The sequence below is a fragment of the Ranitomeya variabilis genome, chromosome 3, assembly GCF_051348905.1.
Source record: "Ranitomeya variabilis isolate aRanVar5 chromosome 3, aRanVar5.hap1, whole genome shotgun sequence".
NCBI classification, from domain to species: Eukaryota; Metazoa; Chordata; class Amphibia; order Anura; family Dendrobatidae; genus Ranitomeya; species Ranitomeya variabilis.
The window spans coordinates 319,853,998-319,879,450 of record NC_135234.1 but is presented as its reverse complement, the minus strand read 5'-3'; the positions used below and the strand labels follow the sequence as shown (position 1 = coordinate 319,879,450).

At 45.0% G+C, this 25,453-nt stretch overlaps 1 protein-coding gene across 1 annotated transcript in view; it reads left to right on the top strand.

Annotated features, from left to right (window-relative positions):
• Window positions 1–25,453, top strand: part of RPS6KA1 (ribosomal protein S6 kinase A1) — a 416,175-nt gene that overhangs the window by 51,551 nt on the left and 339,171 nt on the right. Inside the window, exon 2 of the mRNA XM_077295711.1 lies at window positions 8,394–8,438. Coding sequence (XP_077151826.1) covers window positions 8,394–8,438 — 45 coding nt within the window. The remainder of the gene's footprint in view (window positions 1–8,393; window positions 8,439–25,453) is intronic.

The following is a 25,453-nucleotide window of genomic DNA, read 5'->3' as shown; positions in this document are numbered from 1 at the left end:
TAGACCCGGTCCGTGACCCTGCTGAGGGGCGTACAATAAAGGTGGAGGGAATGGTGATGATGTTATGGTGGTGCGGTGCAGGTCGCAGTAAATAACGAGGACACCAAGTTGCAGTCTCTTTACTGAAGACTTCAGGATCCTCAATCCGGAATACGGTTAACCAGGCTGCGCAAGCCTGGCCGGTCCGATGGCACCTCCAGAGTTCCCTTCACAGGTGGAAATCTGTGCCTACCTTCTAGCGCTTGTGTGTTGTGGTCCTCCCCTGCTGTGCTCACGGGATAGTCCCCACAACTGTTGTGTCTGTTTCTCGTGTTCCCTCACAACTCGATTCTGATGTTCTTCCACGTCCCCCAGATCTTATGGTTAGGACGCACCCGTATGACGGGGAGGCTCGGAGCTCTTCTGGGACTCTAGCGTCGCCCCACTCCTGTTGTTACCCCCCCTGTGTCTTCCTGGGTCAATTGGGTGAGACAGCCCGCCTATAACTGACTGTCCTGCCGTAGGTTTGAAGTTTGGCCTGGAGCTCTATACTTCCTCGGCGTTCCGGCCACCGGTTATGCGCCTCAATAGGATGTTGCCTCGTCTTACAGCACGACTCCTACTGGTATTCTCCTTGTTGCGTTGATCTCGTTTCTCACTCAGCACAATGAACCTCGCTTCTTGTCCTTTCTTGGGGTACCGCCGCTATATCGTGCAGGCGCGGTCCCGTAACGTTCTCTCTGTTCGCTAGGCCTCTGTCAGGATCCCACCCCTGACAGGGACCCCTCTGAGTCTTCCCCATACAACACCCTCTGCCACAAGGTGTTGCCTGGTTCCAACCCAGTCAGCTTCTATCTAACTTTCTGCCTATCCCCCAGTTTTACCAGATTGTGAGGAGTGGCCTAATACATAGAACCCTTAGCTCCCCCTGGAGGCCAGACTGTGAAGTGTATTGGTGACTGTGATACCTGGTCAGAAGAGCTTCTTCAGTGCCATCAGACGTACCATAGCCCCCCTTAGCGGCGGAGCATCAGTACTGCAACGACCAGGACTCTGGGGCGCTGCAAAAGCTCTTGGCAGAAAATAGTTAACTTTCTTTTGGTAGCTGCACCTTTGGTATGGCTTTCAGGCAGCATTGCAAGGGCCTGTGCATACATTGCAGATTTGTTGTTTTTCTTTGTCACAAAACCCGAAGGGTTTCCTGACGCTAACAAAGTGAATGAATGAGAATCCTGTAGTCTCATGCACACGTTGCTTATTTTTGGCGTGCAGACTTGAATTTGCGGCATGTCAATTCTTTCAGCAGTTTTGCTGCATATTTCACCATACTAATGAGTGGGGAAAATCTGCAACAAAAAACCATGTTAGGGTATGTGTCCACGTTCAGGATTGCATCAGGATTTGGTCAGGATTTTACATCAGTATTTGTAAGCCAAAACCAGGAGTGGGTGATAAATACAGAAGTGGTGCATATGTTTCTATTATACTTTTCCTCTAATTGTTCCACTCCTGGTTTTGGCTTACAAATACTGATGTAAAATCCTGACCAAATCCTGATGCAATCCTGAACGTGGACACATACCCTAAGGCTATGTTCACAATTTGCGTTTTTGCTGCTTTTTTTTTTTTTTTTTTACAGAAACCTGCTCTCTTGGCAGTAAAGAAGCTGTTTACTTCTGCTTCCACTACAGACATATGAGCACAGTTCAACAATGCAAGACCTATGTGAAACTATAAGGGTATGTGTCCACGTTCAGGCTTGCTTCAGGCTTTGGTCAGGATTTTATGCAGGTAAAATCCTGACCAAAACTGCACCTGAGGTCACTGGCAGGTCACCTGCGGTGTTCCTGCGTGTTTTGCTCATTGTAGCAACATGCTGCGTTTTGAAAAAACGCACCGCGCATGCGTTTTCGCGGCAAAAACGCATGCGTTTTTAAACGCATAGTGGAGTTGGGATTTCATGAAATCCCCTCCACTATGCTGTAACATCTGGACGCTGCGTTTTTGACGCTGCGGAAAAACGCAGCGTCCAAAACGCAGCGTTTCCTGAACGTGGAAACATACCCTAAGACCATATTTGGAAAAATATTTTTATGTCTGGATAAATAGTGATTATTATGAACAAAAAAGTTCACATGGGTTCAGGAAAAAATACACAATTTCAAATGTAACAGTGGGGGAGGTGAGTTGTAGGGAATATTTTAACTAAGAAATTGGAAGAGCACTGAGTTTGTAGGAAACCGTTTATACTTTCACACTTTGGTCAGCCCTTGACTTGATCATTTATTGTTCAATCTCACACCTTGGTCAGCCAGTGTTTACTTTACACACTTCACTACTTTAAATAAATGTACTAGTCCTAACTGCCCTTCTCAGGTGAGGAGACTAAGACATTATGGTTTAAGGTACCGTCACATTAAGTGACGCTGCAGCGATATAGACAAACGATGCCGATCGCTGCAGCGTCGCTGTTTCGTCGTTGTGTGGTCGCTGGAGAGCTGTCACACAGACAGCTCTCCAGCGACCAACGATGCCGAAGTCCCCGGGTAACCAGGGTAAACATCGGGTTACTAAGCGCAGGGCCGCGCTTAGTAACCCAATGTTTACCCTGGTTACCAGTGTAAATGTAAAAAAAACCAAACACTACATACTTACATTCCGGTGTCTGTCGCGTCCGCCGGCGTCCGCTTCCCTGCACTGTGTAAGCGCCGGCCCTAAAGCAGAGCGGTAACGTCACCGCTGTGCTTTGCTTTACGGCCGGCACTGACACGTTCAGTGCAGGAAGCTCTGAGCAGCAGCGCGGACGCCGGGGGACGTGACAGACATCAGAAGGTGAGTATGTAGTGTTTTTTTTTTTTAACTTTTACAGCCCTGCGCTTAGTAACCCGATATTTACCCTGGTTACCATTGTAAAACATTGCTGGCATCGTTGCTTTTGCTGTCAAACACAACGATACACGCCGATCTGAAAACCAAATAAAGTTCTGGACTTCTAGCTCCGACCAGCGATATCACAGCGGGATCCTGATCGCTGCTGCGTGTCAAACACAACGATATCGCTATCCAGGACGCTGCAACGTCACGGATCGCTATCGTTATCGTTGTTAAGTTGTTCAGTGTGAAGGTACCTTTAAGCTTGGGAAAATCACAAAAAAATGGGTATCACTAAGGCTACTTTCACACTAGCGTCGGGCTCGGCCTGTCGCAGTGCGTCAGGCCGAGGTCACCGACGCTAGCGTTGTCTCCGCCGCACAACGGGGGCAGCGGATGCATTTTTCCAGCGCATCCGCTGCCCCATTGTGAGGTGCGGGGAGGTGGGGGCGGAGTTCCGACCGCGCATGTGCGGTCGGAAAAAGCGGACCGTCGGGAGCAAAAAACGTTACATGTAACGTTTTTTGCTCCCGGCGGACCGCCACAACACGGCGCAACCGTCTCAAGACGGTTGCGACGTGTGGCAATCCGTCGCAATCTGTCGCTAATGTTAGTCAATGGAGAAAAAACGCATCCTGCAAGCACTTTTGCAGGATGCGTTTTTTCTGCAAAACGACGCATTGTGACGGATTGCAGTTAACGCTAGTGTGAAAGTAGCCTAACTGCCTTATTCATTGCTTTCTATGGGTGAAAAAAAACACTGAAATAAGTAAAATGTTGCAGTTTTTCAATTCAGTCAGGAAAAAAACAATGTGTGTGCATGAGATTTCTGAAACCTCATAGCTTTTGCTGGTACTGTTACAATGTAAATTGCAAGCTGTGTTTTAAAGAAAAAGCAGCAAAAAAAGAAAGTAACTTGTGAACATAGTGTAAAAAATGCAATAAAACCTCACGTATCATACACTGTGGTCAGAGGCGTAGCTAGGGTTTTGGTCCAGGGGGGGCGAAGCTTCTGAGTGGGCCCCTAACCAGGTAACCTTCATTACAATTCAGTGATGCGCCCTAATAGTGGAGGAGAACCTCAGCAGATGACCGCGCTATTACTGAAGATAATCTCTATATAAAGACCTACACTGATATTACCGCCATATGGTCAGTGGTAAATACCAGTCTTACAGAACATATAACAGATCACTGCACAGTTACAGATAATGACTTACCTCTGACGTTCTTTCTGATAGAATTGTTCATTTTTCCCGTCTTTTCCATCTGGCCCAGACCGACATGACAACTTCTTCCAGCTACAACTCATCTGCAGAGAATACAACAAAGACACGTTTCACTTCTCACATTCCAGCCCCATCACCATCTGTTCCCAACCTGCACAACCTCCTCATCCTGCTGATACCCCAATACAGAGCCACTACTGCCGTATGTGTCCCTATTACTGCCCCGATACCCCAATACTGAGCCACTGCTGCCGTATGTGTCCCTATTACTGCCCCGATACCCCAATACTGAGCCACTGCTGCCGTATGTGTCCCTATTACTGCCCCTGATACCCCAATACTGAGCCACTGCTGCCGTATGAGTCCTTATTACTGCCCCTGAGACCCCAATACTGAGCCGCTGCTGCCGTATGTGTCCCTATTACTGCCCCGATACCCCAATACTGAGCCGCTGCTGCTGTACGTGTCCCTATTACTGACCCTGATACCCCAATACTGAGCCGCTGCTGCCATGTGTGTCCCTATTACTGCACCTGCTGTGTGGTTCTCTGTGCCCTCTAAATTCTAAAGCACCCCTCTATAATATAGTAATGTCAGGGGCAAGTGCCCTAGAAAACAGTGCCCACATTTTGTCCCCTAGAAAGTAATAATGCCCTCTGTGTGTGACCCTTTGATAGTCACAGTAACCTGAGTTCCCCTGTAAGAATAAGTGCCCACTTTACATTTAATAAAGTCCAGAGTCTCCCCCACTGTACAGCTCCCCTATACACAGTATGATGCCCCCTCACTGTATATACTGACCCGTTAATATCCCCCAAACTGGCTCCAATACTGTATGATGGCCCCGTCGCTGTAATCTCCACACTGAATGATGGCCCTCTAGATAGCCTCCATATAGCATAATACACCAGATAGTCCTCAATATGGTATAATACATTCCCCATAGGCCTCCATATAGTATCATGCACTCCCCATAGGCAGACCCTATAGTATAATGCCCTTCACATAGGAAGACTTTATAGTATAATGCAGCTCCCATAGGCAGCCTCTATAAGGAAGGCTGTAAATGTGTCCCCAATCCCCTCCGCAAGGCATAAAAATGACCTCTCATTATACTCACCAATGGCTCTCACCAAGGCATCACTGGTCTTGACTTAAGATCGCCATCCTCCATTACTGCTTCAGCTGTATGACACATCCTACGTCATCCACACAGTGTCACCCATCACGCTCCTGTGCAGGCGCACTTCTCTCTAGGCTGCTGAAAGAAGAGCCAAGTACTGTAGTGCTTGTGCGCTGGGAAAGGCCAAATAGCTGATTACCTGGAAATAAAGCTGGCGCATGTGCACTACAATACTGTGCTCTGACTTCAGCAGGGCAAAGAGAAGTGCACCTGCATGAGAGTGCGATAGAGGACACTGAATGCATGATGTAGGACGCATCTTCCACACGAAGAGGGACAGCGATCACAGGAAGAGGGTCAGCGCCCGGACTGCGCCATCCGTGAGTATAATAAAAGCTCTTTTTTGTGCCTTGCATAGAGGATTGGGGACATAGAGAGCATTCTAGAACACTATGTGAGGGCATAGTACAGATGCTGGCCGGACCTTATATGATGACAGGCTCCCACATGTAAAAGCCGTCCTGCAAGATTCCAGCCGCTCGCAAACTTAAGAAAATAATCATTCTCCTTCTCATAAGCTAATCAGCAGTAAATACATTATGTGCCAAGACACTTATCGATCACATGTCAGTGTTCAGTGTCTGTCCAGATTGCAGGATAAACAAGACATACAAGTTTAAAGGGAACCTGTCACCCCGTTTTTTAAAGATGAGATAAAAATAGCGTTAAATAGGGGCAGAGCTGTGCTTTACATTAGTGTCTTTTTTGTGCCTTTATTCCCCAGCTATGCTGCCGAAATACCTTTGTAAAGTCGCCATTTTGGGCTGTCACTCATGCTGGTCTGGTCAAATGGGCGTGGTGACATCGCTGTTTCTTCCCCCAGATCTTGCTTATCTGTCCGTTGGTGGCGTAGTGGTGTGCGCATGCCCAACTGCCGAATCCACTGCGCAGGTGAAGGAAAAGAGCACGATCTGCGCTATTCCCCTGGTGATCGGTGGGGGCGGCCATCTTCCTGAGGCCGCGCATGCGCAGATGGAGTGCTCGGCTTCCCGGGGCTTCAGGAAAATGGCCGCCGCGATCTCCATCTGCGCACGCGCGGCATCCCGCGGCCATTTTCCTGAAGCCCCGTGCAGCAGAGCACTCCATCTGCGCACGCGCGGCCTCAGGAAGATGGCCGCCCCCACCGATCACCAGGGGAATAGCGCAGATCGCGCTCTTTTCCTTCACCTGCGCAGTGGATTCGGCAGCTGGACATGCGCACACCACTACGCCACCAACGGGCAGATAAGCAAGATCTGGGGGAAGAAACAGCGATGTCACCACGCCCATTTGACCAGACCAGCGTGAGTGACAGCCCAAAATGGCGACTTTACAAAGGTATTTCGGCAGCATAGCTGGGGAATAAAGGCACAAAAATACACTAATGTAACGCCCAGCTCTGCCCCTATTTAACGCTATTTTTATCTCATCTTTGAAAAACGGGGTGACAGGTTCCCTTTAAGAACCTTCATTGCTTTATATACTGTGCCTGTATGTATGTATTCAAGGCAACAGATCAGACATATCAAATAGCAAATGACATGTGCCAAGATACTCATCATGCTGTGTGGAGAGTGTCCTCTGGTCCTGGGGGCTGCTCGTCAGGCTCCTCCAAGTCAGATGCTGCAGACATCATGTGCAGGCAGTGAGCTCAGGTCAGAGGCAGAGTCCCCCTGCGTCCCCGGCTGCTGCTGCTGGAGCTGATCACTTCTCTGCAGCACAGGAGCTTTGAAGCAGAGCGCGCTCAGCCGGGATTGGGTGAGTGGTGAGTGACCTCCCTTCCCCCTCTCCTCCACAGACTGCAGAAGAGCGATCACATGACTCACTCCCTGCACTCTGATTGGAGGCCTTCTCTTCTCTCTGCTGGCTCCCTCCTGTGAGCGTTTGTACCGTGCATGTTAGGGCCCCTTCACACTGTGCAATCAAAGTCTGAACGAGCGTTCGATTTGTGACGTTTATCCGTCCTCGTTCCGAGGTTGCAAAGTGTGACATGGCGTTACGATTTGCGACGCAGCCCAGCATCGTACGATGTGAAAGAAAGAGCAGAACTTTCTTTCGTCGTAAATGTCCCGCTGTGGCGGTCGAAATCGTAGTATGTGACGGCGGTCATACGAGCTCGTAATGCGACTACGTGGGTTGGGCTTCCGCATACCTGTCTCCTGATTGGGCGTGACGTTTTAGCACGCCCATGCTGGTAATACGTCACGCTCGGAGTCGTAGGACTATGGCGGTGTGAAGGGTAGCGTACGATTGCGACGCGTGACGTTCACATCGCAACTACGTCAGAAAAAGCGTTAACATCGTAGAGTGTGACCGCTGGCTACGAGCTCGTACTGCGATGTCGAATATGACGCAAATGCGTCGTAATCGTAGCAGAATCGACCAGTGTGAAGGTACCCTTACTTTAGCTACATACACAGTACAAAGGCAGGGAAAATTAAAGATAAACATTGCCCGGAGGCAGGGGCCCCTAACGCCGGCCCTGACAGTAGCGTAGCTCCGGGTGGGCCCCCTCAGAGCACAGGGCCCGGGGCGACCGCCCCCTCTGCCCCCCTGGTAGCTACGCTACTGACTGTGGTTTTTCTGACAAGAGATGCACAAATGGTGCACAAAATTCAGACCCAAATATTTAACATGTGCACACAGCCTTACACTATTTACGTGCAGATTCGCCCTATATTTAGGTAAATAGCATATTCCAAGTGTAACATTTCTTATAAAGTAGTGTCAGCACTGACAAAGAACGCTGTGACATCATGGCGCAATCCAGGCAAAACTGTAACTTTGTTGTACCTGGCCTGAGGGGGGTATTTTCTCTTCCATGCCCTTTGAATCCCCTTGTAGAAATAAAATAGTGCACATGAGTCCAATATGCTGCTGGTTTTCTGTCCATATTTTACTTCTAAACTTTTCATCCTTTTTATTCTCCTGTTTAGAAGCATTCATCATTTTGGCTAACAAAACACATGAGAAAACCATACTAAAGTATTGATTTTCCCAAATCTGTTATCTGGATGATATGTTCTTGATGTAATTCCTATTCTAGAATGGTAACGATGGCAGATCAATCTCTAGCAATGCGCTTAATGAATTAATATTTGGGTGTAAAGTACTGTAATTCTATATTTTAATAGTGTCTTTATCTATTACAGAATGGGCATTCTGTCAGTGAAGACACAGGGAAATGTGCCGACAAGGTAAGAAGTGTCATCCTTCCTGCTTAAGAGTTGCGGACTCTTCTAGTCACAGGCTGGTCATTCTAGGGCATTCCATATGGTGATCATCCTGCAAGATAATCTTTGCTGTATTTGACCTGAAGGTGAAAGTCTTCAGGAAAGCTTTACATGACAGACACATCTTGGAAGCCGCTTCTATGTATAAAGGTTACAGTGTACAGTGTTTGCTTACATTAATAGCTAGACAAAGTGAGGATGGAGAATGTGTGTAAGCCTATATTCACATTTGCTTTGGAGTTTATCAGAAATGTGGCAGATTATATAGCAAAATTTGCACTGCAAACCACTTGTTAAAGTAGGCTTTTTTTGTATGCCAAATGTGTTTTTAGTTATGGCACCTATATGGAAAAAAATGTAATGTCTATAACAAGTATATCTAGTAACAAGATAAGATTCTCTGGAATACTTCTATGAGAAGTGTCAGCTAATAAAACTAATGCTTCTTACAGTCCCTGTACATATAAGATGGCTGTCTATCAAATGATGCCATCTTGGCTGCCTCTCCCATACATGGGAGCGTTTACTTGGTCAAAGTGCTCCTGGGTTCTCCACATCAAAGCTGCTGACAGACATCTGTTGGCGGCTTATTTCCTGGAGAACAAATCGATCGGCAGTCTGTAATCAAAATCAGACAAGCTAAACAGGGATGTGGGGGTCGGTGTCCATTTTGATGGAGTCCATATAAAATGGACAAACTACTAATATACACTGCTCAAACAAAATAAAGGGGGCACTAAAATCCCACATCCAAGATATCACTGAATTAAATATTCCAGTTGTAAATCTTTATCCATTACATAGTGGAATGTGTTGAGAGCAATAAAACCAAAAAATAATCAATGTAAATCACAACTAATATTCCACGGAGGTCTGGAGTTGGAATGATGCTCAAAATCAAAGTGGAAAATGAAGTTACAGGTTAATCCAACTTCAGTGGAAAAGCCTCAAGACAAAGAAATGATGCTCAGTAGTGTGTGTGGCCTCCACTTGCCTGTATGACCTCCCTACAATGCCTGGGCATGCTCCTGATGAGGCGGTGGATGGTCTCCTGAGGGATCTCCTCCCAGACCTGGACTAAAGCACCCGCCAACTCCTGGACAGTCTGTGGTGCAATGTGACGTTGGTGGATGGTGCGAGACATGATGTCCCAGATGTGTGCAATCGGATTCAGGTCTGTGGAACGGGCGGGCGAGTTCATATCTTTAATGCCTTCATCTTGCAGGAACTGCTGACACACTCCAGCCCCATGAGGTCTGGCATTGTCCTGCATTAGGAGGAACCCAGGGCCAACCGCACCAGCATATGGTCTCACAAAGGGTCTGAGGATCTCATCTTGGTACCTAATGGCAGTCAGGCTACCTCTGGCGAGCACATGGAGGGTTGTGCGGCCCTCCAAAAAAATGCCACCCCACACCATTTCTGACCCACTGCCAAACCGGTCATGCTGAAGGATGTTGCAGACAGCAGATCGCTCTCCACGGTGTCTCCAGACTCTCACGTCTGTCACATGTGCTCAGTGTGAACCTGCTTTCATCTGTGAAGAGTACAGGGTGCCAGTGGCAAATTGGCCAATCCCCATCTATGGATGTCGGGCACTCAGACAATCCTCATGGAGTCGGTTTCTAATGGTTTGTGCAGACACATACAAGTTTGTGGCCTGCTGGAAGTCATTTTGCAGGGCTCTGGCAGTGCTACTCCTGTTTCTCCTTGCACAAAGGCTGAGGTAGCGGTCCTTACCCTCCCACGTCCCCCTCCACGTCTCCTGGTGTACTGGCCTGTCTCCTGGTAGCGCCTCCAGCCTCTGGATACTATACTAACAGACACCGCAAACCTTCTTGCCACAGCTCACATTGATATGCCATCCAGGATGAGCTGCACTACCTGAGCCACTTTTGTGGGTTGTAGAGTCCATCTCATGCTACCACGAGTGTGAAAGCACAACCAACATTCAAAAGTGACCAAAACATTAGCCAGAAAGCATCGGTACTGAGATGTGGTCTGTGGTCCCCACCTGCAGAACCACTCCTTTATTGAGTGTGTCTTGATAATTGCCAATAATTTCCATCTGTTGTCTATTCCATTTGCACAACAGCATGTGAAATTGATTGTCAAAAAGTGTTGCTCCCTAAGTGGAGAGTTTGATTTCACAAAAGTTTGATTTACTTGGAGTTATATTCTGTTGTTTAAGTGTTCCCTTTATTTTTTTGAGCTTTGTATATATAATTGGGTACAGCAGTACAATGCAGTTTGCTGTAAATGTTTTCATAATTTTGGAAAGTTATGAAATGTCGTATAAATGTCTGTAATATTCCTGATCTAAGAATCTCCTCTTTAGTTCAGATTAATCTGTGCTGCACTTTATGTACATGCTCAGTAGTGAGGCAGTGATGCATTTCATATACATGCTCAGTAGTGAGGCAGTGCTGGTGCTGCACTTTAAGCACATGCTCGGTAGTGAGACAGCGCTGTAGAGTTGGAGTCAAAGGTTTGGCTTACTGACTCCACAGCCTTTATGCCAAATCAACATATTCCCGATTAATCTGTTAGCCGGCATCCTCATATATAATCAAGTGCCATCTGAACTAGTTGATACTGGCTGGAGCATCCGACATTAGTCTGTGTATGGTGGGGATATGTTGGCTATTGGGAAATAATTATAAAATGTGTTTGCCGTTTTTGTTTTTTTTCCTCAATCAGTATGTATGAAAAACGTAAATTCTATGCCTGAATACCTTAATTGAGGACACAAGGACTCTCCTTAAGACTGCCTGAGTGAATGGGAATGCATAGCTGTGTTACTGCGATTTTGAGGGTCTGTGAACAAACATGTTCACCTGGACATGGTGTAAACAAAGTCTTGCCTGTTTATGGTTATGTGAGTTTTCCTACTTTAAATTCTCAATAAACCAAATCTGGAAAACAATTGACATGCTCATGTGGGATTGAAAAGAATAAAGAGGCCATATAAAGCATTATAGTAATGTATGTTGCAGATGAAGAAGTATTTTGCACAACCTGCATCCCACAATGCTATTCTGTGTGGCCCCCAACTCAACTTGTCTGCGTGTGGCTGCTCACTTGTCAGAGAGAAGAGCAGCAATGGGGTAGCAAGGATAGGAAAGTTCTAATGGTGCTTTGTATAGATTTCTCTCGTTCCATCATGCATTGCAGAATGGGGTGTTTTGACCACGGATTAGGACTTAAAATAAAGTATGTAAGTTAGTGTTAGCCATTAATGCATGCTGCCCCCACCATTGCCGTTGGTACAAAACCTACAATCTTTAAAGGGGTGGTTTGAAGTACAAAGTCATTTTCATCCTAAGTCCCTATCTTGTAAGTGCTATAATCTAAACTATTTTTAATACACCTTGAATTAAAAAAAAAAAATCCCTATCCCTCTTCCCCTCCTGAAATGTGGCCCCACCCTTGGGATTCCACAGTCTCATTGTTTTCTTTTAAAAGAACTAGGACACACTCTTTTAAAGCTGTTAACACAAGGGTGCGAACTCTTCTGCAGCTAGAGAAACCCGAACCTCTTTGTGTGACCAAGCACATGGCACAGCATGGCTATGAGGTATTGAATATGGAAAATGACCTATAATAACAGGATGCAATAAAGATGAACCAAGCACATATTCTAAATCGGGGTTCCTTTCCCCATGTGCACGTATTAGTTAGTCACCTGTAGCACTTTGGATCATGGAGTTATAACGCATAGCTAGCAATAATTACATACAGTAGACCTATTTAGTCTATGCACAGATAAAATCCAGCGGAATCCAGTGGCGGTATAACCAAACCATTCAGAGCTTCGGGCACAAAGATATGGGCTAGCCACAGTTCTAGGCAGAAAATCATATTCTCAGACATGGGAGGAGAGAGGCTGCACCACCCAAGGGTGGGAGCAGATGTGTGAGGTAGCAGCCTAGGAGATATAAGGCAGCCCCTCATTTTGGACTGTGGTTTTCTGATGGCCGGAGGTTACGTTTGCTGACGCAGCCCCGAAAGCCTGTAACTAAGATTTGGACCATGTGATCCATCAGCGCCTCCCTGTGGTCACATGCTACATAACACGGTAATTGCAACCTATCTCTACCCTATTCTTGTACTACACTCCTGACTGTAAATATTTGCTCTTGTATGTATAGCTGTATTTTCTAGTGCGCCTCTTCGGCGATTAAATATAAAATTAATCTTGGGCTGCTCTTTTATCTCGATCCACGAATTCGCACGCTCCATTGGTCATATTATACGCTACCCCAGGGTTGGTTCCTGACCCGATTTAAGCCTGCTGTCAGACAGGGCTTATTTTAAATGAGGAACCGGTGGAAGAATACCTTATTGTTTTAGTGAGGAGCTCTGGCAGTGACGGCCGAGAGGTTTAGATATATATCCCCAGGCTGGACTGGTGATATATATTCCCCCTCACTGGGAGTGCCTCACTGACTCGTACCTATAAGGGAAGCCTTTCCGGCGACTATTTGCCCTCGGTGCAGTTCCCTAACTGACCTGAGGCAAGTAGTGGTGCCAGAGAGACGACCCCTGCTGGGTCCTTCCCTCTCCACCCACGAGGTGAGTGAAGTCGACGCCCCCCCTTCCCCTGTGAGATCCCTTACACCTCCCAAACTACTTTTTTATTCCCACTTTATGATTTTGCGAATCGATTCAGGGATGGGACATGGCCTGCAGCAGTGACCACAGCCTTGGTCCCTGATGGGGCTTCATTTGAATTTCCCAGTATGCACTGGAATTCTCAAACGAAGCATCATCAAAAAATGAAGTAGGAAAAAATAGCAGTTTGGAATTGACAGGTAATTTGTAATTCAAGTATTTTACAAAATAGTTGAGATTATGACATTAAGTATGGATTCAGGATGGAAATTGATTTGGATTTAGGATTACCCCTTTAATAAAACACAAACATACATTTTCGCCCCTCTGGAATAATAGAACGAGAAGAGGACCTCTATTATGGGTGTGCTTCTTATTTGAAGTCCGGATTTGCACACAGCCAGGCATGTACCAAAGTAATGTCCATAGAAGAAGAAAAATCAGCTCACCTAGACGGCTGATGGCATATGGAAGCATGGAAAAGTGTGGTCACATGTAAAGTTATCCAAAGAAAGGGTGAATCCGACTTAAATGCACAACTTTATTCTTCTAAAGCTAAAAACATGATGGTAAGGATTTTATGGTGATCTGCAAGCTACACGTTTCAAACACTGTTTCACACTGGATTGACAAGATCACCATACACTCACCGGCCACTTTATTAGGTACACCATGCTAGTAACGGGTTGGACCCCCTTTTGCCTTCAGAACTGCCTCAATTCTTCGTGGCATAGATTCAACAAGGTGCTGGAAGCATTCCTCAGAGATTTTGGTCCATATTGACATGATGGCATCACACAGTTGCCGCAGATTTGTCGGCTGCACATCCCAAAGATGCTCCATACAAGGCAGGATGGATCCATGCTTTCATGTTGTTTACGCCAAATTGTGACCCTACCATCCGAATGTCGCAGCAGAAATCGAGACTCATCAGACCAAGCAACGTTTTTCCAATCTTCTACTGTCCAATTTCGATGAGCTTGTACAAATTGTAGCCTCAGTTTCCTGTTCATAGCTGAAAGGAGTGGTACCCGGTGTGGTCTTCTGCTGCTGTAGCCCATCTGCCTCAAAGTTCGACGCACTGTGCGTTCAGAGATGCTCTTAAGCCTACCTTGGTTGTAACGGGTGGCGATTTGAGTCACTGTTGCCTTTCTATCAGCTCGAACCAGTCTGCCCATTCTCCTCTGACCTCTGGCATCAACAAGGCATTTCCGCCCACAGAACTGCCGCTCACTGGATTTTTTTTCTTTTTCGGACCATTCTCTGTAAACCCTAGAGATGGTTGTGCGTGAAAATCCCAGTAGATCAGCAGTTTCTGAAATACTCAGACCAGCCCTTCTGGCACCAACAACCATGCCACGTTCAAAGGCACTCAAATCACCTTTCTTCCCCATACTGATGCTCGGTTTGAACTGCAGGAGATTGTCTTGACCATGTCTACATGCCTAAATGCACGGAGTTGCCGCCATGTGATTGGCTGATTAGAAATTAAGTGTTAACAAGAAGTTGGACAGGTGTACCTAATAAAGTGGCCGGTGAGTGTACAGTATCATGTTATCAGCAGCTTATCTACAGTTTACATCGGCAATGTGCTGCTGAGAACAATGATTTTTGTTCCAGCAAAAACAATCCAATCACTCGATGAATATGCCGCATTTTGCTTGTTTAGTATAATACAACCCATAGTCCTCCAAATAGTATAATGTGCTCCATAGTCCTCCATATAGTATAATGCACTCAATCCTCCATATAGTATTATACACTTCCCATAGTCCTCCATATATTAAAATACACTTCTCAGTCCTCTACATAGTATAACACTCCTCATAGTGTTCTATATAGTATAATGCACCGCCATCGCCATCCATGTAGTACAATTCACTTCCCATAGTACAATGCACCCCATAGTTCATACTATACTTCATATAGTATAATGTATTCCCCACAGTCCTCGATACAGTATAATGCAGCCCACATATAGTGTAATTCCTCCACCCCAAAGAATAATAATAATAATAATAATAATAATCTTTATTTTTATATAGCGCTAACATATTCCGCAGCGCTTTACAATTTTGCACACATTATCATTGCTGTCCCCGATGGGGCTCACAATCTAAATTCCCTATCAGTATGTCTTTTTTTTGAATGTGGGAGGAAACCGGAGAACCCGGAGGAAACCCACGCAAACACGGAGAGAACATATAAACTCTTTGCAGATGTTGTCCTGAGTGGGATTAGAACCCAGGACTCCAGCGCTGCAAGGCTGCAGTGCTAACCACTAACCAGAATATAATGTAAACCCCATAGAATATAATGCAGCCCCCCTCATATAGTATAATGTAGCCCCCCTCATAGAGTATGATTCAATTACCGTATATACTCGAGTATAAGCTGAGATTTTCAGCCCATTTTTTATTTTTATTTTTTTTAGGCTGAATGTGCCTCTCTCAGCTTATACTCGAGTCATTGTCCCTGAGGGGTCGGCGAGGAGGGGGAGCGGTGGCTGTGACATACTCACCTGCTCCTAGCGAGGTCCCTGCATCTCCGATGGTCTCCGGGCGTGGCAGCTCTTCCAGCTAAGACTGGTCACATGGTACCACTCCTTACAGTAATGAATATGGACGTGACTCCACTCCCATAGGGGTGGAGCCGCATATTCATTACTGTAATGAGCGGTACCAGTAACCGCTCATAGCTGGAAGAGCTGCCGGGCCCGGAGAGTCCATCAGAGAAGCTGCCAGGGACCGTGCCAGGAGCAGGTGAGTATAATGGGGAGCACACAGATATTCACCTGTCGTCATTCCACCGCCGGGCGCAGTCTTCCGCGTCATCTGCCTATGACGCTCAGGTCAGATGGACGGGGAAGACACAGCGGCACCTGGCGGTGGAACGGGGAAAGGGGTTGTGAATTCCGCTCTTGGGCTCCCTCCGGTGGTTATAAGTAGCATTTTTGTGAGTTCTGTGTAAATCAAAGAAAAAAGATGCGGCAGATACGGAGAATTAATAATACCCAAAGGGGGTTTGAGCAGCAGTCAGGAGAATTGCGTCAGAGGCTACGTGACAGAGGTTATCCCGACACACTCCTAAAGTCTGCATTGAACCGTGTCAAGTATGACTCTCAGGGGCAGAGTGCAGCAAACCCTGTTCCAAAACAACCGCGTTTTAATTTCTGCTTTCGTTATGGCCCTTTAGATCAGGCAATCAGAGCGTCCATTAGAAGACACTGGCATGTCTTGGAACAAGATAAAGATCTTGCGAGTAGAACTTCCAGTGGTCCATTAATCTCTCACAAACGAAGTACGCGTATCAGGGATATCTTGGTTCATAATCAGACATCAGGCTCACAGGGCAATTGGCTAAAACAATTGCCTCTTAAAGGAAATTATCGTTGCGGCCATTGTAATTTTTGTAATAATCACATCACTGGTCAAACCCTAAATATTGGTCCAATTAAACACCCTGTCCAACAATTTATCTCTTGTAGGACAGATTATGTCGTTTACGCCATGTTCTGCCCTTGCAAGAGATTCTACGTGGGTAAACGAAACGCCAGTTATTTATACGTTTTAGAGAACACCTTAGATCTATTCATACCGGTAAAGGGGTACCAAGATTGATCAAGCATATACGGGACACGCATGACGGTAAATCAGAGGTTCTCATGTTTGCAGGCATAGAGAAGGTAACACCATCCACACGGGGAGGTGACCTACATAGGTTCCTTCTCAGACAAGAAGCACGGTGGATTATACGTACTGGAGCCGCAGGACCTTCTGGCTTCAATGAGAGGACAGATATGTCTGTTTTTTTATAACAATATTTGTGTCCTATTCCGAACATTTTTTTACAGATTAGTGGTTAGTTTGATCTCTTAGGATTAATCGCTTAATCCGTTGCTCTTCTATCAGAAGATATTTGCAGTGTCTCTTTTCCCGTATGTGATATGATTACGAGACTTTGAAATGATGATGTTAATTAATCTTTTTTGTAGTGTTATGATTTTGTACTTTTTCTATATTTCCAGAGCTTTTACTGATTTTTGATTTTATATGTAATATGCTGTTTTTCAGTGTTTTTTTATGTGTTGTCCATGTTATACACTACGAGTGGGGGAGGTGGGCGTGTAGTGGGAGTGGGATGGTTCTTTTCGACCAGCCTATTTCTACTGGCGTCACTTCCCACCTCGTTAGACCCGTAGAAGCGCTGGATTAGCGCGAAACGGTTGCCGTCGTCGTTCCCTGCTCACCTCTTCCTTTGCACATCCCCCGTAGCCGTGAAGATGTCATTTTAACTTTCTTTTGCCAATAAAGGACTGTCATCGCACCATGCTGGTGAGTGCTGCCGCATCTTTTTTCTTTGATTTACACGTTGCTATAGACTTTGTCATGTGCGAGCACCTCCAGCATTAAATGAAGAGTTTCCAGTCATAGATACCACAAATGGACTTTATGTCCTTCGCTTTGATTTAAGTGGCTGTGCGGCTTTTTTTCTTCTTCCATTTTTTCATTTTTGTGAGTTCTGCTCTTGGGCTCCCTCCTGTGGTTTTGAGTGGTATGGCCGCTTCTTGGATTTAGCATCAGCAGCTGTTTTCACTGATCGTCTTTCTGGCTCTGCTATATTAGTCTGGCCTTTTCCCTAATTCAATGCCAGTTGTCAATTGTTGAGCTTGGAGTCATGGCTCTCTGAGGATTTCCCTGTCACTCTGACCATTTCAGCAAAGCTAAGTCCTTGCTTGTCTTTTTGCAGTTCACTTGTTGTGGACTTTGTTGTTTAGCACTTTCTATGTTTTGCTCATTTGTCCAGCTTATCAGTATGTATCGAGTCAGCTAAGCTGGAAGCTCTGGGCAGCAGAGTTTGCCCTCCACACCTTTAGTCAGGTGTGGAGATTTTTGCATTTCTCTGCGGTGGACTTTTTCTAGTTTTTATTACTGACCGCACAGTGTTCTGTCCTGTACTAATTCTTTCTAGCTAGTAGTGGCCTCCTTTGCTAAATCTTGTTTCATACTATGTATGTCATTTCCTTCTCTCACAGTCATTATTTGTGGGGGGCTGTCCTATCCTTTGGGGATTTTCTCTGAGGCAAGATAGCTTTCCTGCTTCTACGTTTAGGTGTAGCTAGATCTCCGGCTGTGACGAGGTGTCCAGGGAGTGACAGGAACATCCCACGGCTACTGCTAGTGTCTGTGTTAAGATCAGGATCTGCGGTCTGTATAGTTACCACCTGCTCAGAGCTAGTCGCATGTCGCTCCTACATCACCAGACCATAACAGTACAACTGGCCAAAAATGAGCTGAATGCATCTCAAAAGAAGGAAAAGAAAAAGAGTTCTGAGCCATTTTTTTCTTTCTTTAGTCTGTTTTGTCTTTTTCCTTCCTCTTAATCTCTGGGTGATTCAGGATTTGGATGCGGGCATGGATGTTCAGGGGTTGTTTTCTCGTGTGGATCAGCTTGCTGCAAGAGTACAGAGTATTCAAATTATGTTGTTCAGACTCCGGCCTTACAGCCTAGAATTCCTACTCCAGATTTGTTTTACGGGGATATATCTAAGTTTTTGAACTTTAAAAATAACTGCAAATTGTTTTTTGCTCTGAAACCCCGTTCCTCTGGTGACCCCATTTAGCAAGTAAAAATAGTTATTTCTCTGCTGCGTGGTGACCCTCAGGACTGGGCATTCTCCCTTGAGTCAGGGAATCCGGCATTGCTTAATGTAGATGCATTTTTTCAATCGCTTGGATTATTGTATGACGAACCTAACTCTGTAGAGCATGCTGAGAAAACTCTGTTGGCCCTGTGTCAGGGTCAGGAAGCGGCAGAATTATACTGCCAGAAATTTAGAAAATGGTCTGTGCTCACTAAATGGAATGAGGACGCTCTGGCAGCAATTTTCAGAAAGGGTCTTTCTGAAGCCCTTAAAGATGTTATGGTGGGGTTCCCCACGCCTGTTGGTTTGAGCGAATCTGTGTCTCTGGCCATTCAGATTGATCGGCGCCTGCGCAAACGCAAAGTGGTGCACCATATGGCAGCGTCCTCGGAGCAGAGTCCTGAGCCCATGCAATGTGATAGGATTTTGACTAGAGCGGAACAGAGGGGATACAGATGTCAGAATGGGCTGTGTTTTTACTGTGGGGAGTCTGCTCATGCTATTTCTGATTGCCCTAAGCGTATTAAGAGGGTCGCTAGATCTGTTACCATTAGTACTGTGCAGCCTAAGTTTCTCCTGTCTGTGACCCTGATTTGCTCATTGTCATCTTTTTCTGTCATGGCATTTGTGGATTCGGGCGCTGCTCTGAACTTAATGGACTTAGAATTCGCTAGGCGCTATGGTTTTTCTTTACAGCCTTTGCAGAGTCCCATACCCTTAAGGGGTATTGATGCTACACCGTTGGCCAAGAATAAACCTCAGTATTGGACTCAGCTGACTATGTGCATGGCTCCAGCACATCAGGAAGATTGCCGTTTTCTGGTGTTGCATAATTTACATGATGTTGTTGTACTGGGTTTTCCATGGTTACAAGTACACAATCCAGTGCTGGATTGGAAATCAATGCCTGTGACTAGTTGGGGTTGTCAAGGGGTACATAGTGACGTTCCTTTAATGTCAATTTCCTCTTCCCCCTCTTATGATGATCCTGAATTTTTGTCAGATTTCCAGGATGTATTTGATGAGCCCAAGTCCAGTTCCCTTCCTCCACATAGGGACTGTGATTGTGCTATTGACTTGATTCCTGGCTGTAAGTTCCCTAAGGGCCGACTTTTCAATCTGTCTGTGCCAGAGCATGCAGCCATGCGGAGCTATGTAAAAGAGTCTTTAACCCCTTAAGCCCCGAGGGTGGTTTGCACGTTAATGACCGGGCCAATTTTTACAATTCTGACCACTGTCCCTTTATGAGGTTATAACTCTGGAACGCTTCAACGGATCTTGGCGATTCTGACATTGTTTTCTCGTGACATATTGTACTTCATGATAGTGGTAAAATTTCTTCGATATAACTTGCGTTTATTTGTGAAAAAAACGAATATTTGGCGAAAATTTTGAAAATTTCGCAATTTTCCAACTTTGAATTTTTATGCCCTTACATCACAGACATATGTCACACAAAATACTTAATAAATAACATTTCCCACATGTCTACTTTACATCAGCACAATTTTGGAACCAAAATTTTTTTTTGTGACGGAGTTATAAGGGTTAAAAGTTGACCAGCAATTTCTCATTTTTACAACACCATTTTTTTTTAGGGACCACATCTCATTTGAAGTCATTTTGACGGGTCTATATGATAGAAAATACCCAAGTGTGACACCATTCTAAAAACTGCACCCCTCAAGGTGCTCAAAACCACTTTCAAGAAGTTTATTAACCCTTCAGGTGTTTCACAGGAATTTTTGGAATGTTTAAATAAAAATGAACATTTAACTTTTTTTCACACAAAATTTATTTCAGCTCCAATTTGTTTTATTTTACCAAGGGTAACAGGAGAAAATAGACCCCAAAAGTTGTTGTACAATTTGTCCTGAGTACGCTGATACCCCATATGTGGGTGTAAACCATTGTTTGGGCGCAGGGCAGAGCTCGGAAGGGAAGGAGCGCCATTTGACTTTTCAATGCAAAATTGACTGGAATTGAGATGGGACGCCATGTTGCATTTAGAGAGCCCTTGATGTGCCTAAACATTGAAACCCCTAACAAGTGACACCATTTTGGAAAGTAGACCCCCTAAGGAACTTATCTAGATGTGTGGTGAGCACTTTGACCCAACAAGTGCTTTACAGAAGTTTATAATGCAGAGCCGTAAAAATAAAAAATCATATTTTTTCACAAAAATTATCTTTTCACCCCCAATTTTTTATTTTCCCAAGGGTGAGAGAAGAAATTGGACCCCAAAAATTGTTGTGCAATTTGTCCTGAGTACGCTGATACCCCATATGTGGGTGTAAACCATTGTTTGGGCGCAGGGCAGAGCTCGGAAGGGAAGGAGCGCCATTTGACTTTTCAATGCAAAATTGACTGGAATTGAGATGGGACGCCATGTTGCATTTAGAGAGCCCTTGATGTGCCTTAACATTGAAACCCCTAACAAGTGACACCATTTTGGAAAGTAGACCCCCTAAGGAACTTATCTAGATGTGTGGTGAGCACTTTGACCCAACAAGTGCTTTACAGAAGTTTATAATGCAGAGCCGTAAAAATAAAAAATCATATTTTTTCACAAAAATGATCTTTTCACCCCCAATTTTTTATTTTCCCAAGGGTAAGAGAAGAAATTGGACCCCAAAAATTGTTGTGCAATTTGTCCTGAGTACACTGATACCCCATATGTGGGTGTAAACCATTGTTTGGGCGCAGGGCAGAGCTCAGAAGCGAAGGAGCGCCATTTGACTTTTCAATGCAAAATTGACTGGAATTGAGATGGGACGCCATGTTGCGTTTGGAGAGCCCCTAATGTGCCTAAACATTGAAACCCCCCACGAGTGACACCATTTTGGAAAGTAGACCCCTTAAGGAACTTATCTAGATGTGTGTTGAGCACTTTGACCCAACAAGTGCTTCACAGAAGTTTATAATGCAGAGCCGTAAAAATAAAAAATCATATTTTTTCACAAAAATGATCTTTTCACCCCCATTTTTTTATTTCCCCAAGGGTAAGAGAAGAAATTAGACCACAAAAGTTGTTGTGCAATTTGTCCTGAGTACGACGATAACCCATATGTGGGTGTAAACCATTGTTTGGGCGCATAGCAGAGCTCAGAAGGGAAGAAGCGCTATTTTACTTTTCAATGCAAAATTGACTGGAATTAAGATGGGATGCCATGTTGCGTTTGGAGAGCCCCTGATGTGCCTAAACATTAAACCCCCCCACAAGTGACACCATTTTGGAAAGTAGACCCCCTAAGGAACTTATCTAGATGTGTTTTGAGAGCTTTGAACCCCCAAGTGTTTCACTACAGTTTATAACGCAGAGCCGTGAAAATAATTTTTTTTTTTTTTCACAAAAATGAAATTTAGCCCCCAGTTTTGTATTTTCACAAGGGTATCAGGATAAATTGGACCCTAAAAGTTGTTGTCCAATTTGTCCTGAGTACGCTGATACCCCCTATGTGGGGGGGAACCACTGTTTGGGCGCATGACAGAGCTCGGAAGGGAAGGAGCGCCATTTGGAATTCAGACTTAAATGGATTGGTCTGCAGGCGTCACGTTGCATTTGCAGAGCCCCTGATGTACCCAAACAGTACAAACCCCCCACAAGTGACCCCATATTGGAAACTAGACCCCCCAAGGAACTTATCTAGATGTGTTGTGAGAACTTTGAACCCCCAAGTGTTTCACTACAGTTTATAACGCAGAGCCGTGAAAATAAAAATTATTTTTCTTTTTCACAAAAATGATTTTTTAGCCCCCAGTTTTGTATTTTCACAAGGGTATCAGGATAAATTGGACCCTAAAAGTTGTTGTCCAATTTGTCCTGAGTACGCTGATACCCCCTATGTGGGGGGGAACCACTGTTTGGGCGCATGACAGAGCTCGGAAGGGAAGGAGCGCCATTTGGAATGCAGACTTAAATGGATTGGTCTGCAGGCGTCACGTTGCATTTGCAGAGCCCCTGATGTACCCAAACAGTACAAACCCCCCACAAGTGACCCCATATTGGAAACTAGACCTCCCAAGGAACTTATCTAGATGTGTTGTGAGAACTTTGAACCCCCAAGTGTTTCACTACAGTTTACAACGCAGAGCCGTGAAAATAAAACATATTTTTTTTCCCACAAAAATGATTTTTAGCCCCCCAAATTTTTATTTTCCCAAGGATAACAAGAGAACTTGGACCCCAGAAGTTGTTCTTCAATTTGTCCCTAGTACGCTGATACCCCATATGTTGGGGTAAACCCCTTTTTGGACGCACGGGAGAGCTCGGAAGGGAAGGAGCACTGTTTTACTTTTTCAACGCAGAATTGGCTGGAATTGAGATTGGACGCCATGTCGCGTTTGGAGAGCCCCTGATGTGCCTGAACAGTGGAAACTCCCCAATTCTACCTGAAACCCTACCCCTAACCGTTTACTGAACATTTTCTGACAGTCATAAGTGCCACGTATATAAGTGCCACGTATATAAGTGCCACGTATTTAAGTGCCACATATTTAAGTGCCACGTATTTAAGTGCCACGTATTTAAGTGCCACGTATTTAAGTGCCACGTATTTAAGTGCCACGTATTTAAGTGCCACGATATTTCAGTGCCACAATATTTCAGTGCCACGTATTTCAGTGCCACGTATTTCAGTGCCACGTATTTCAGTGCCACGTATTTCAGTGCCACGTATTTCAGGCACTGAAAAATACGTGGCACGTAAATACGTGGCACGTAAATACGTGGCACGTAAATACGTGGCACTTAAATACGTGGCACTTAAATACGTGGCACTTAAATACGTGGCACTTAAATACGTGGCACTTAAATACGTGGCACTTATATACGTGGCCACTGAAATATCGTGGCACTTATATACGTATATACGTATATAAACGTGTATTTCAGTGCCACGTATTTCAGGCACTGAAAAATACGTGGCACGTAAATACGTGGCACTTAAATACGTGGCACTTAAATACGTGGCACTTAAATACGTGGCACTTAAATACGTGGCACTTAAATACGTGGCACTTAAATACGTGGCACTTAAATACGTGGCACTTATATACATGGCCACTGAAATATCGTGGCACTTATATACGTATATACGTATATAAACGTATATTTCAGTGCCACGTATTTCAGTGCCACGTATTTCAGGTTAGGGGTAGGGTTAGGGTTAGGGTTTTTTGTTTTTTTCTTGTTTTCTTGTGTTTTTCTATAAAAACGCATGCGTTTTACCGCGTTTACATGCATTTTTTCACACATGCGGTTTTTTTAAAAAACGCATGCAGATAAAAACGCAAGTGTGAAACCAGACTAAAAGACGCTTTTTATAGCAAAAAAGTTTTTGCGTCTCCACATTTTGAGACCTATAATTTTTCCACATTTTGGTCCACAGAGTCATGTGAGGTCTTGTTTTTTGCGGGACGAGTTGACGTTTTTATTGGTAACATTTTCGGACACGTGACCATTTTTTATCACTTTTTATTCCGATTTTTGTGAGGCAGAATAACCAAAAACCAGCTATTCATGAATTTCTTTTGGGAGAGGCGTTTATACCGTTCTGCGCTTGGTAAAATTGATAAAGCAGTTTTATTCGTCGGGTCAGTACGATTACAGCGATACCTCATTTATATCATTTTTTTATGTTTTGACGCTTTTATACGATAAAAACTATTTTATAGAAAAAATAATTATTTTGGCATCGCTTTATTCTGAGGACTATAACTTTTTTATTTTTTTGCTGATGATGCTGTATGGCGGCTCGTTTTTTGCGGGACAAGATGACGTTTTCAGCGGTAACATGGTTATTTATATCCGTCTTTTTGATCGCGTGTTATTCCACTTTTTGTCCGGCGGTATGGTAATAAAGCGTTGTTTTTTGCCTCGTTTTTTTTTTTTTTTTCTTACGGTGTTTACTGAAGGGGTTAACTAGTGGGCCAGTTTTATAGGTTGGGTCGTTACGGACGCGGCGATACTAAATATGTGTACTTTTATTGATTTGTTTGTTTTTTTTAGATAAAGAAATGTATTTATGGGAATAATATTTTTTTTTTATTATTATTTATTTAGGAATTTATTTTTTTTTTTTTTACACATATGGAAATTTTTTTTTTTACTTTTTTACTTTGTCCCAGGGGGGGACATCACAGATTGCAGATCTGATAGTGTGCACAGCACTCTATCAGATCCGTGATCATACTTTCATCGGAGCAGGCTGCAGCTTTCATCTGCAGCCTGCTCCGACCCGGAAGTGCTCCCTGCAGGACCCGGATACAGCCCCTCGGCCATTTTGGATCCGGGGCCTGCAGGGAGAAGACGTTCGGTACGAGGTGAGTACATCACCTTGTACCGATCGTCTCAGGGAAGCCCGCAGGGAGCCCCCTCCCTGCGCGATGCTTCCCTGCACCGCCGGTACACCACGATCATGTTTGATCGCGGTGTGCCGGGGGTTAATGTGCCGGGGGCGGTCCGTGACCGCTCCTGGCACATAGTGCCGGATGTCAGCTGCGATATGCAGCCGACACCCGGCCGCGATCGGCCGCGCTCCCCCCGTGAGCGCGGCCGATCGCGTATGACGTACTATACCGTCACCGGGAATTAAGGCCCACCCCACCTCGACGGTATAGTACGTCATATGGGATTAAGGGGTTAAAGAAGGGGCATATTCGGCCGTCTTCATCACCATTGGGAGCGGGATTCTTTTTTGTTGCCAAGAAGGATGGCTCC